We start from the raw sequence: 13,286 nt of genomic DNA, 5'->3' as shown, positions 1-13,286 counted from the left end.
AATTAGCTGCTTAAATTAAATCACTGTATTTTAATTTGTTTATATCGGCTCTTTAAAGTTTAGCTGCTGGGAGTTTTCGGTACTTTTTCCCTTCATACTTATTTCATCCAATAATTTGCTGTCGATTTTTCTCATTTCTGCGCGGGCGAGCACAAAAAAGTGAATGAAGTGAAAAATTTCAAATCGTATTTTAGTCTAAGCTTTGATTGTATTTGTTTTTGACCGAGATGAGTGTTGAAGATTTAGCAGCTAGACCACATGACTGTGGAAGCAGGAAGTTCAGAGCTGTTGTTCAGATGATAATTACAGCAGTATTCCTGTAGCTTTGGAGTCTATTTACCAGGAAAATACGGGAAAAGTGCTTGAGTTTATTTATTTATTTATTTTTTTGTATGCAGGAAAAACTCTAAGGTTCATGCAACTGTTTCTAAGCCGCTGTATTTTCATACTTATTTTAGAGCCAAATTATTATATTTTACTACACGGTACAGTATTGCACTGGAGAAAAATAATGGCTGACTTGCAAATGACTCTGAAACAACTGTTTGTAGTGAAAATTGACAACAAAAGCGATTAAAGCTTAATCGCTTAAACTTCAGCAGTCAGTCATGAATTTTGACTACTTTATGTTAATGTTCCCGTCTCTATTTCTTTTCATGAACTAGCTAAAAGTCTATACAATGGCTCATTGGTTGACTAAATGCACTGTGAGCCATAAAATTATTAATTTAACACAAGACAATGATACTGATAGTATCATTTCCAGAATTAAGTGATCATCAGTGGTCATCAGAGGGCTTGTTAATCATTTGGATTATTGAGAGGTTTGTATTTTCTCCTTTTGAAACGTTTTCCACGTGCGTGTTCAGCCTCCCTATGGACAAAATGCAGAGAACATGCGATGCGCAATAACCCAGATTTCTTATATTACCAGGTGAGAAACCACAGAGAGCATGCGAGAGAGTTCAAGGAGGAGAGAAAAAAAACATACAGATCAATAGAGAGGATGGTGATACATCAGAGCAACAACCTAAAACCAGACCTCTTCCTTCTGTTTTTAATTAGATCATAGATATGAAGTAAAAGCCTGTATTGGCTCACATTGAAGTTTTTTTAGCCACTTGGTAATGATTGGATTGAGCGTTTGCAGAGATTCTGTAAAAAAAAACACCCAAAACAATCAATCAATCTTTGTGCTTTTTTTTGTCTACATCACACCTTTTCATTTGAGGATTGTTTGAACACAAAGATTGTGATAGCAACACTAGCTAAGGCCACTCACCAGGGGCCGCTGAATAATACATCAAACGTACCACATGTGCCCCTATGTTACTTTTAATAGTGGTGTTGTACATGCAGCAGCATACGTCTGAGTCTGTTATGCGTTATGCATGGTAGGTGGCTTGGTTAGATTTGTTTGCCGTAATTTCAGCAATTCAGCAGTGAGAGGACTTTCGGAGCGTGTGTGTACACGCTCCTAACAAGAGCTCACAGGAGTGCAAACATCCTCCACAGTGGCCTGTGTGCACCAGAGGAATGTGTACACTCGTGCAACTGTGTGGGAAAGGTTAGACTGTGAGAAGGAACAGGGTAACCGTTAGTTTAACTCTCAGTTTTGCTGGTAACAGACAAAACAGTATGAGTGCAGATTAAGCAGATTAATCCCTCTAGATTTCAGAGAATCTTAAGAAAAATACTGATATGTGTGTTTTGTGCATGTAACTACAGTTGATTATATCAAAACATAGTTAACACATCATGGGCTTTGGGAGTGCATCTAACAGTGGAAACAGGAGCCTTGTGTGCCTTGCGCATTGTGATTGTAATGCTTAATGCTTTGTATCTCCTTTAATCTAATCTTGCTTTATCTTTGTGTCTCCTGGGTTAGACGTGAGAGCAGCCCAACAACCGAGATAAACATTATTATTTTGTGTGCATGTGATTATATGCACAGATGTGTGTGTGTGTGTGTCTGTGTCAAGTCCATGATGCATGTCAGACATTAACCAGCTTCCCTGCTGGCTGGCTGGCTGGTACTGTTGTGATCGGGTAAAAAGACACACGTTGTCACACGAGCCAAAACACAATCCCTTCAAACACGCGTGCAGCATTTAGACCGTATGTTGTCGTTGTTGCATTAGCTGTGCTTGCATTTAATGCCACTTTCTGCATGCATAAGGCATTTGCTTGTTTGCACATACATAATACATTCGCTTCAACTACATTTATACCGTTACCTCTTATTGTGAGCACATAACATGCACATGAAACCGCACAAACAGTGTGCGGTATGTCTCTTTGTGTTGTCTGACTCTACATTTCCTGATTGATTTCACCATAAAAGTATGCTCAGTAGCCACCCATTAAAACTCTGATCTCATCGATATGTGTGCAGCAATTGCAGAGTGTGGCGCTGAATTATTCACTTCTTCCTCTTTCTCTCACACACTTGTTTTGCTCTCACTCCTCATTTTAACTCCATCTTTCTTTTCCTTGTCTTCCTAATTTCCTCTCCATCCTTCCGTCCCCCACCCCCCCTTTTGTCTCAATTTTACCCATGCACGGCTTTAATTCGCTCTCTCCATCTTCTTCTCCTTCTGTCTTCCCTTTTCTTCCCCCTCACGCTCCCGCTTCTTTCTTCTCATCCCACTCTCAGCCTTCCCTTTCTCACTCTCTCTGTCTCCTCTCTCTATCTCTCCTCCTGTACTGTCAGCCCTTAGGCAAGTCTCAACCATCACTCCTCTTCATTTATTAATACCTGTACTCATACAGCCCAGCACAGAGAGCTGCCTCGCATCTCTGTCTCCCATTCTCTTGCACACACATGCCTGCCGACTGCACAAATGCCCCAGAGGATGCAAGGAGCCCAGTGCGTCCACACACACTCACAGTCGCTTACTGTGCAGGAAAATGCCCTTTGTAAAAGGACAGGGAGCATCAATCTCCCAGCTGCGTCAGCCCTACAGCTTGATGCTCTTTCTGTAGTTCTGCTTTTCCCTGACTTGCATATGATCGCATATTTATTGCCGTTGCGAGAGTTCCTTTGTTGCAATTGTTGCGCACTAGTTATTGGCTTCATTGATTGCTTTATCGGTCGGCATGTTTTGCACAAGCAAATATTTCCTCGTCTCCCTGCAACGTTTTCACTTTTTTCGAGTGCTCTTACTCGGCTGCCCCATTGTGAACAAGACGGTTTCAGTGCACAGTAAATTGAGCTGAGATATCAGAAGGATCCAGCCCTTAATTATGCTGGATCAATGTCTGAGTTACAGACGGATAGTTAAAGAGAGATATTTCTCTACAGTGATTCCCTGCTATTAGGTCTCGGCTGTCTATAAGAGTCCTTACGGGAGTCATATTTTTGTGTATATATAAATAATGATATAAAATAAATTACAAGCATAAGAGGGCAATAAACAGCCTTCAACAGCTTTATTTTATTTGTGCAGGACTGTGTACAGTTAACCAATCAAGAGTCAATCAGCCAATCAGACAGTTGATGGACCATAAAATATTTAAATAAATAAAAACTTACTAATCCAACCAAGTGCTGAAACTATGTGAAAGAGTGAACACATTCAGAATCAAAGCATGTAAGAGTGGAGACACTAAAGATCCCTCAGTGATAATTGTAGTTGTTTGCGTATGTGCATGAGCGGTATTCATGACTTGCAGCTGTTTGCCTGAACTTCCCCATGCAGCTATATATAGCTCTTCATATGGTGGGATGATGCAGTGAGGCCAAGGTTGGAGGACAGTGACATTGAAATCATTTTGAGTCATGTCTTGCAGAGATGTGAATTGCAGAGATGATGAACTGTGTGTGTCTGTCTGTCTGTGCGTGCGTGAGGGAGACAGTGGGGCAGCGCCTGTAGGTGTGGAGGCGACATGCGCCTGTGCGCCCGTTTGTCGCAGCCCAGTGCATGCATATGCATGTGCTTCAGCTCTGCTCTTCTCCTGTGATTGTGCAGACCTGTGTTCAAACCACCTGCTGTTAGGAGGGTATGCGTGTTTTTTTCTCCAGGAGCATCAGGAATGTTTAAGAAGCGGAAAAAAAATTGGCCTGCTCTGTCTTAGGGTGCATTCAGCGCCATCTGGAGGCCGTCTCCCTAGACTGCGTTTTAAGCTCTGCCCAAATGAGTGACTGTGGAGCTGGCCATTTTATTGAATTTGATGATCCATTACGACTCAAATGGAGGTCAAGCTCCCTTGGGGCAGAAGGGATATTGCATAGGCAGCAGGGTAATCGCAAGAAGATTACAGTACCTGCTGACTTTATTGTCAGTCTGATATCTATAAACCAAGGTAGCAAGGAAGTTTAAAGATTAAAAATATACATCAGTGAAGCTGTCGAGGTACTTGTGATGATGTCCAGCCCGCCCACTGGTACATAGATTGTAATAAGGCCCCAGCAATTATCCTCTGTGATTAAAAAAAGAAGAAAAATATGATGAACTATGCCCAGGCTGTGTAATAAAGAGAGCGCTGCATAATGTAAACATGTAGTCACCACAATCACTCATAAGCAAATGAGGATTTATACCTGCAATAAGGAGCATATCTGGTAACTGATGAAGATGATCAATGAAGGTGGAGCTCAGCGAGGCTTTTACCAAGATCCATTCTGAGGCTGCTCTCTAAATTGCTATTTGCAGAAATGCTCTCATTTGTTATTCTGTGGCCTAAAAGGCAACTTCATGTTTTACTTTTTAAACATTTTTTCTCCAAGATCCAATCTTTGGGTTTATTCAGTCTCAAGTAACGTAATGATGTAATTGGATTTAAAATGAATTGTGTTACACTGAAAATTTTACATGGAATTAAAATGGACAGCGTGAACTGCATTGTTATTTGTTCAGGCTGTGTACCTTTACTCGCTCCCATGTCTCTGTGGTCAGCACACTTCACACACACGTACTCACATTCAGTGAGCGCGCCGCCACATTTCTACGCTGTTTACGCTCATCCCTGATTCCATCATCTGAATCTTCACTGTCGTCTCTCCTCAGCGAACACCTGTCGTGTTCCTTCTCCTTCTTCCTCCACGGAGAGAGCAACGTGTGCACAAGTGTGGAGATTGCCCAGCACCAGCCTGCGTACCACATCACAGAACACCACATCCGTCTCGCGCAGACCTCCGTCACACCAGTACAGGGTAACACCACAAACCCGATGTTTTTTTTTTTCTTCTTCTAGTGCTTATGCATGTAAAACAAAGCAATCCTCATGTTCGATATATATCCAACAGAGGTGTGATTATTATTATGTAAAAATGGAAGTCTCTTAATTTCCTTAATGGAAAATGAGATGACAGTGGCTGTCAAGTCAGCAACAGGTAGAGAGGAAGCATTTGAATCTTGAACGCTTTTGCTTTCACTTTCAAGAAACCACAGTTAAGTGAAATAAAAGTGATCACTGCTGGTAGCCCATAGAGTTATTTCTGAATAAACAATTGTGCCCATGCTGTTTATAATAATGAAACATCACTCAGACCAGCAGTGTGGTTCAGTCATGTGTTTTTAGTATTACCGCACAGTTGTAATAACAAAGACACATGACTGCTTATTGCTTGGATGAATGAGCAAAATCTGTTGTGATGCACAAATAATAGTTATTTTTGGTCTTGTGAGTGTGACACTATTTTGTGCATTGTACAAATCATTATGTAATTAGAATAGAATAGATTAGCCCTTTCTTGTCAGTGGTCCAACTGTGCTGGAATAAAATATAAACATATATATCCTATATACAAAAACAAAAAAAGGCACACAATAGAAGAAAGAATTGGTCTGAATAGAGTGGCCTGAGTGATGGCGGCTACTCAGACCATGGCTTTGTTAACAGTGTTTGTTAACAGTCCAAATGGCCCAGTGGAAGGGTTGGGGCGTTAGGGTTAGGGTCTGGAGGTGTGGGACCTGATTGCCCTGAGGGCAGCAGGTCAAACAGGTGGTGAGTGGGGTTCATGCTGTCACCTGTGATGGCCCTGGTTTTCCTGAGGGAAGAGGATCTGGCGAGGGCCTCCAGGGGTGACAGAGGGCAGCCAGTGATCTTTTTGGGCTGTGTTAATCACTGTATGAGCACCCTTCATTGTTGTAGCCCCTGTGTACCAAAACACCCAGGCAGCAGGAGTGCACGCTCTCCACTGAGGAGTGGTAGAAGACCAGCAGCAGCTTCTGGTCAGGCTTATTCTTCCTCAGGACACCGAAGAAGTGCAGCTACTGCTGGGCCTTCTTCAGCAGGTCGTTGGTGTCAGCAGAGATGTGGGTGCCCAGAAACCTGAAGGTGGAGACAGATTCCTGTTCTCCCTTTATAATCAGATTGGAGTGGACCTGTCTGTGCCTCCTGAAGTCAATTATGAGTTCTTTGTTTTTAAGGACGTTCAGCTTCGGACTAATTGAGGCCGGCTGGTTAGGATGCTGTAGTCCACAAAGAGCATCCTCATGTAGCTCTTCCTGTTCTCCAGATGGCTCAGCGCTCTGTGAAGGGTGATGGTGATGCCATCCTCCATGGACCGATTTGCTCTGTAAGCAAACTGGTGGGGGTTGAGGACAGGGGGTAGACAGTCTCTGATGTGCTGAGACATTATCTGCTCTAAACACTTCATGACTACAGACGTGAAGGCTATAGGTCTGTAGTCATTGAGGCTGTCTATACTAGTTCTCTGGGGATAGGAATGATAGTGGAGGCCTTCAGACAGGTGGGAACAGTGGCACCAGTCGGGGAGAGGTTAAATAGCCTAGTGAGGATCCCGTTGGTTACAAAGTATTTTACATACTGTACTTTCAGATTGCTTCGTTAAAAGTAATATCTTATATTTTAGGTGCTTCTTCTTGTGGGTTATATGTGTAAAAAGTCCAATTCTACCAGTGGTAGAAGTTTAAATAGCACAAACCAAGAGTAAGTATTTCAGCATTGCAGTTATCACTAAAGGTTTGCTGTGCAAAGAAAATAAAAATCAATGCAGAAAAAAATAATAAAATGGTTCAGAGCTACTGATGTGTGAACTTTGTTTCTTTCTCTACATTATTAATTTATCTATGCAGTGATCCTGAGTCCGTACGGTCTGAGCGGCACTCTTACAGGTCAGGCCTATAAGATGAGTGATCCAGCAGTGCGGAAGCTGATGGAGGAGTGGAGCTACTTCTACCCCATGGTACTTCAGCAGAAAGAGCTAGGTGGAGAGAAGGAAAAGGAGGAAACAAGCCAGGCCTACGATCGCAACAGTCACGTGGCGGTGGAGGTCGTTGTAGGTATGGAAAAGCAATGGTGGTGAAAAAGACATTGGATTTAAAATGGTATGCAATTCAGTTCAGTACAGTTTTATTCATATAACACCAAATCACAACAACACTAACCTCAAGGTGCTTTTTTATTGTAAGGCTAAGATGCTACAATAGTATATAGAGAAAACCCCCCAAATTAGATGACCCCCTGTGAGCAAGCACTTGGCAACAGTGGGAAGGAAAAACTCCCTTTTAACAGGAAGAAACCTCCAGCAGAACCAGGCTTAGGGAGGGGCAGCCATCTGCTCTGACTGTCTAGGGGGTGAGGTGAGGGAGACAGGCCTGCTGAAGGTGTGGAAGAGAGCCAAAAAATAATAATAACTAATGATTAAATGCAGAGTGGTGTATAAACAGATAGAGAGTCAAAGAGGTGAGTGAAGAAGAAACACTGAGTGCATTATGGGAACCCCCAGCACCCTGGGCCTATTGTAGCATAACTAAGGGAGGATTCAGGGTCACCTAATCAATGCAAAAAAAAAAGAAGGAAAAAAACTTTTGCTGTGCAGTCAGTCTGCAATGAAACTCATATCCTGCATAAAATAGTACCAAAAAGCAGTACTTAGTAAAGAGGACTGCAGTTCTTTCAGATGAGAAGGAACTAGAACAAACACCAAGAGATCAGCATCACGTTAATTACCCTCTGTCCTCATGTAGACTCCCAGGCAGTTTGAGCTGAGGTATTAGTGGATGAGGTGCTTATACTACAATGATCCTTACAGTCAGTTATCAAAGAGCAGAAGTCAGGAAGTGACTGGAAGGCAGGGGAGGAGAGAGCAGGACTGACAGAAAGGAAGAATAGTGAAGTGAAGTTGAGGTAGAAAACCCTGGGGAGTTACTCTAACAGTTACTCTAATCAGTCTGATTCCACAGCTTTGGTTTGACCTGATTACAATTAAAACTGCTTTGCATCTAAAGAGGAAAGCCAGAAATAATACTGAAGGAGTGAGTACAAACGGATTTTAGATTTGATTGTGTTTTCATGACTGGTGAGTACGAAAGTGGGTAATTACATTAACAGAAAAGCACCAGACATTATACAGCCTCTTTATTTATGTAAGGTTAATTATTAGCAATATCTAGAAATGGTGCCCATTTAAAAAATTAAGCCAGCGTTTAAATGTATCCTATAACAGCAGATCCTCTTTTCTTGTATTCTCAGGTGGAGTAAGAATGACCTACCCATCTGCTTTCGTGCTAATTGCCCAAGGAGACCTACCAGTGGAGCAGCCTCCACCTGTTCCCACAGCTCAGGGCCTCAACAAAGAGCTGAACCACTGCAGCGTGCCACTGACGCCACCAACATCACCAGAGCAGCCATGCTCCGGTAACAGGGACACAGACATGCCGCAGCGTTGTACACACATGCTGAAATGTTAAAACTACACAGTTTTACATTGACGGTGTTTTTTTCTTTTTTTTTCAGCGGACAGCGGCTTCGTAACCTCGGCCTCGAGTGTGCCCACACCAGACAGCAGCATGAGTATCACCAGCATCAGCCCAAAGCATTCTGGGAAGAAGCTGACTTGTCAGGTGGTCCATCAGGCCTGGAGGGAGTGCTATCTCAACCAGCCTCAACATGTGTAAGTAAATCTGGAGTTTACTCCCTGACTTTGGCCGGATTATAATTGAAGTGCAGTGATGCAGCTGAGCTGGCGCCCTCATGGATCTGTTCGTTCCCTGCAGACCGAATCAGTCAACTGAAGTAACGCCTCGAAAGGAAGTGCCAAATGGAGTTACCACGTGGGATTTCAACGATCTGGGAGCGAGAGCACCTTGCAGCTGCTCTAGGTACTCCAGAATTGCACCCAAGCTGTTCCAAATGTGTTAGATTCAGGTGTTCTTGTTTTCATGCTGATGCGTTTAAAAAACAAACTTTTCAGGTATATAATTTAGTTGGAAGTATTTTCATAGAATTTTAAGTAGATTGCTATTTATTTTTGTTTCAGGTTAAAGCAGCAGAAGTCGAATCTGACCACTGCGTCCACTGCCAACTCCCAAACTAGTGCCAACCCCACTCAGTCTTCTGGCCCATCATTATACACTCCCTCCCTGCCCAAACACAAGACCAGTGACAAGACAGAAAAGGGTGACAAACAGTCCAAGAGGCCAGCTGTTATTCCTTTCCACCATCGTCTGTCTGTCACACAGGAGAGTCCTCTGGAACAGGACTCTCCAGGAGGGCCCCAGCTCGGTGGCCTCGTGGCGCTGGATCCACCCATAGAGTCCCTGGCCACTCTGCCAACCTGCAAGTATTCCAAGCCCCACTCCAATGGCAGAAAGGCCCCCGAGTCCCTTCTCCATTCACCAGTATCTCCACTTCCACCCACTCTTAGCCCGCATCCCCGGGTACAAGACCCAGAGGCTATGGATGGGCCTGTGGATATGCCCGCCTGTCAAGATGGCGCTTCAGGATTGGGGGTGATTACTAGCGAGACAGCTGTGTATGCAGCTCTGCTGAGGCAGAGGGAGAGTGGTGCTGGCTGGTGGAGAGGCTTCAGGACTCCCAGGACTGATAAGACTGACTTTAGACCCTCTGAACTCCCCATTGATAAACTAGAGGAAGTGACAACAGACACAACCATCGAGGGAGCTTCGCTTAAAAGGTAGGAGAGTTGCACCAGTGTTGGGGAAATAATATTTGGAAGTATACTGAAAATACTGGGAATTTAGTGCATTTGTATTGTACATGAGAACGCAGAAGAATAACCTTGTTTTTTTGTCTCCTTTAGACTATACGCACAGGCGCACAAGAGATTTAAACTCTCAGAGGAGAGAGTGAGGCAACACATCCAAACTTTGGGCCTGTTCCAGCAGCCAGGTGTCGAGGCACTTCGGGATAATGGGGACGATCCCTATGACTTTAAGGAAGGAGACATTGAGTACACTTTCTCCACTTCCAAGAGATTAAAGGGTCAAGGGCGAGAACCCAGCAAGAAGGCCAAGGTAGGACAACACACAGTTTGAAAATACAAATACAAACAAAAAAACTGGATTCAGGGAAAATGTAACGTGGTTAAAATCAATATTTATCTATTAATTATGGATTGCATGACCACTTGTATGCAAGGAGGTCTCATAGTAGCTTTGTTGTTTAATTTCGTTTTACAGTTGCCATCAATCGTGCTGTAACAGGTAATTGTTTAGAGTAAAACATAAAATAAATAAAGCTATCAATCTTATCTGTCCAGTCACCCAACCAGCAGACATAGTTATCAACCAGGTCACGGCTTTCAAAGTTACAGCCCAGCGGTCAAAATCAGGCCATCCATTCCACTTTGCAAAATGTGACTACTGCAAAGACGTAAAGTATAAATGTAAATTTTCCTCTGGTTTTCAAGCTTAAAAACTGATCACATCATGAAAGTCCAAACTGAGGGTCCAGAGATCTGAATCATCGTCATTTTTACAGCCTTCGTACCGATAGACTTCACTGCTGACCTGCCATGCTACACCGAAATAAGTAATAGACCCACCATAAAAAAAACAACAGAATGAATTAATAGAGAATTTGCTATTTTATTCAGTATGGGTCTACAGTGAAAAAAAGGGCATTTCCTTTGAATTGAAAGAAAAATTTTTAATTAAATATTTTTTAAATTAAGACTAGTAAGTTCAGTTTACAGATGTATATCTTTAACTGTAACTCTCTGGCCCTGCTGATCTGCTACAATAACATGTCTGTATAATTTATTAAGGCTGGTCAAATTAGAAACACTAATGTGTACCAGTTTTAGAAAACTAGTTCATGAAATCCAAACATTTCCAGAATGAACTTCTGAAACACTTCCTAACACTAAAAAAAGGTATATAGGTTATAGTCTTTATACGTTATTAGAAGTCTACTCTACTTAAGTTCAAATTTAAATATATGCAGCTCATGTAGTAAAATGAGTTTAACAACCGTGAGCCAGAGGGTGAACATAACAGAGCATTTTGCAGCTAAAGACTTGGATAAGCCACTAGTAGGGTGGACAAGTCAAAAAAAGCTAAATGGAGAGTGAACAGTAAACTTTAACCCATCATTTTGTCTGAGCTATACCAAAGTAGGTTCTATTTAATTCAATCCAATAAAGTTTTATTCATATAGCACCAAATCACAGCAACAGTTGCCTCAAGGTACTTTAAATTATAAGACAAAGACTCTACAATAATACAGAGAAAACCGCATCAATCACATGACAAGCACTTGGTGACAGTGGGAAGAATAAACTCCCTTTTAACAGGAAGAAACTGCCAATTAATACTGAAAATGCTAAAATGCTAATACTTTGTGTTCTTTGCTACAGAATGCGGCATTTTATTAGGATGAGGCATTTTGTAGCACAAAGCGTACATTATAATAATGAAGTGAGGCTCTCGACATATTTTATTGAATCTGTGCTGAACATAACCTGCGAATGTTCTCATTTTATTTGAATCCCTCCACTAGGGAGAAGAAATCACCAGCAATGGAGCGTTAACTGATGGAAAAGATGCTATGTCCATTTTTAACTCTGCTCCAAAATCAGGTGGGGGTCCTAATCACAGACATAAACATAATTTACATGTTCTACAAAACAGCAATTCATGTCACACATGAGTAGTTTTGTTCAGTCTAACGATGTTTTGTGTTGTTTTAGACGAATCAGGCCAGGACGACGGAGCTGCTAAAACCAATCCCTCTCTGACCAGAGAAATAGATCTAGTGGTCAACATCTCTGATCTAGACAACATACTTGATGAAGACGATGAAGACCCGGGGGTAAAATATAATGTTCTATCTATATTCTTGTAACAATGTTAACAGTGGTAAGACACTATGTAATTTTCGATTTTGATTTAAATTGAAACAAACAAACAAACAACAAACAAAACTCCAAACATCATATTAGAAAATAAATAGTATTTTAGTTAACGATTTAAGAATTTTAAAGAATAAATTTTTTAGTCACATAACTTACCCTGTAATACTTTTTAGACTGTTTACCCAAACCAGCACTCAACTAAGGTACCAGTGTCAACAGAAGATCGTCCTATTGGAAAAGAAGGAAGAGTTGCAGTACCTTATCCATCAAGTGAGTCACTCTGATGAGTATCTAGTTTTAAAATCTCAAAAGCTCCCTCAGTTTGGTGTTTATTATTCCGCTCACCATCTATTTACCTCCCCCTGCTCTCTCTGTGTCTCCTTGTCCATCTCTTTTTCTTTTCAGCAGTAGCAGATCTCCAGCGGATGTTTCCCACCCCGCCTTCTCTAGAGCAGCACCCAGCCTTCTCTCCCATCATGACCTATCGGGACACCCCTAGTCAAGAGCCCCCTGCGCCCACTGGACCAGCTGACCACCTTCCTGCAGCAGCCTCCACCCAGCTGACTGAACACAGGATGGAGGTGGAGGATGACATTGGTAGTCCCAGGCAGGAGGATATCAAGGTGAGGAGAAGCGGTAGTTAAGATTGTTAGATCTGACACTCTGAATTGATCCCTAGTATGAAAACATGTCATTAGCTTTTTGCAGCAAGCATCAATTTAGAAAAGTGCACAGATGGATGGAAATAAGATAAATTGTCCATTTTACTTGTTATTATTTAAATGTCTGACTTGGCTGACTTGGTGCTAGCTCATATCACACTGGAAGTGTTTCACTAATACCTTTTAATGTTAGAGAGCTGTACTGACTGCAGGTTCGGTGAGCAGGGAATGCTAATCATATGCATTATGAATGCATTTGCTCCGTACTGAGTGCATCTTCTTAACAACACAAGCAAGTTACTCCAAGCAAATCATATTGTTAGAGCAGCTTCGATATGAGAAGGAAGACTGAAATACATAAATATTAGATTTGAGTGAATATGACTTCATGATGAGTTGACATACATAGTGATCTAAAGCAGATAAGGGTTGTCATAATCCTGCTTCTTATGACATGTTATTGAATGTTTAAACGTGTGAATAATTCAAGGAGAACATCTGCTTTTAACAGTTTCTTAGAATCCTAATGCAGTCCCTAATGCAAACAGAAGATCACT

General features: G+C 42.0%; 1 protein-coding gene across 6 annotated transcripts in view; it reads left to right on the top strand.

Annotated features, from left to right (window-relative positions):
* LOC101487781 (mediator complex subunit 13L) overlaps positions 1 to 13,286 on the top strand; it is an 89,880-nt gene that overhangs the window by 65,391 nt on the left and 11,203 nt on the right. For 5 of the 6 annotated variants that reach the window (XM_076886519.1, XM_076886516.1, XM_076886515.1 and 2 more), the window contains 11 exons: positions 5,010 to 5,155; positions 7,044 to 7,250; positions 8,443 to 8,607; positions 8,707 to 8,863; positions 8,967 to 9,071; positions 9,230 to 9,886; positions 10,013 to 10,226; positions 11,713 to 11,791; positions 11,903 to 12,024; positions 12,241 to 12,337; positions 12,473 to 12,690. In XM_076886519.1, the coding sequence (XP_076742634.1) occupies positions 5,010 to 5,155; positions 7,044 to 7,250; positions 8,443 to 8,607; positions 8,707 to 8,863; positions 8,967 to 9,071; positions 9,230 to 9,886; positions 10,013 to 10,226; positions 11,713 to 11,791; positions 11,903 to 12,024; positions 12,241 to 12,337; positions 12,473 to 12,690 (2,167 nt within the window). The remainder of the gene's footprint in view (positions 1 to 5,009; positions 5,156 to 7,043; positions 7,251 to 8,442; positions 8,608 to 8,706; positions 8,864 to 8,966; positions 9,072 to 9,229; positions 9,887 to 10,012; positions 10,227 to 11,712; positions 11,792 to 11,902; positions 12,025 to 12,240; positions 12,338 to 12,472; positions 12,691 to 13,286) is intronic. The other variant, XM_076886520.1, reaches the window with a different exon arrangement.

This window comes from Maylandia zebra, linkage group LG7, assembly GCF_041146795.1.
Source record: "Maylandia zebra isolate NMK-2024a linkage group LG7, Mzebra_GT3a, whole genome shotgun sequence".
In the NCBI taxonomy this organism is placed as follows: Eukaryota; Metazoa; Chordata; class Actinopteri; order Cichliformes; family Cichlidae; genus Maylandia; species Maylandia zebra.
Note: the sequence above shows the minus strand (reverse complement) of the source record. Positions and strands in the feature narration are given on the sequence as shown.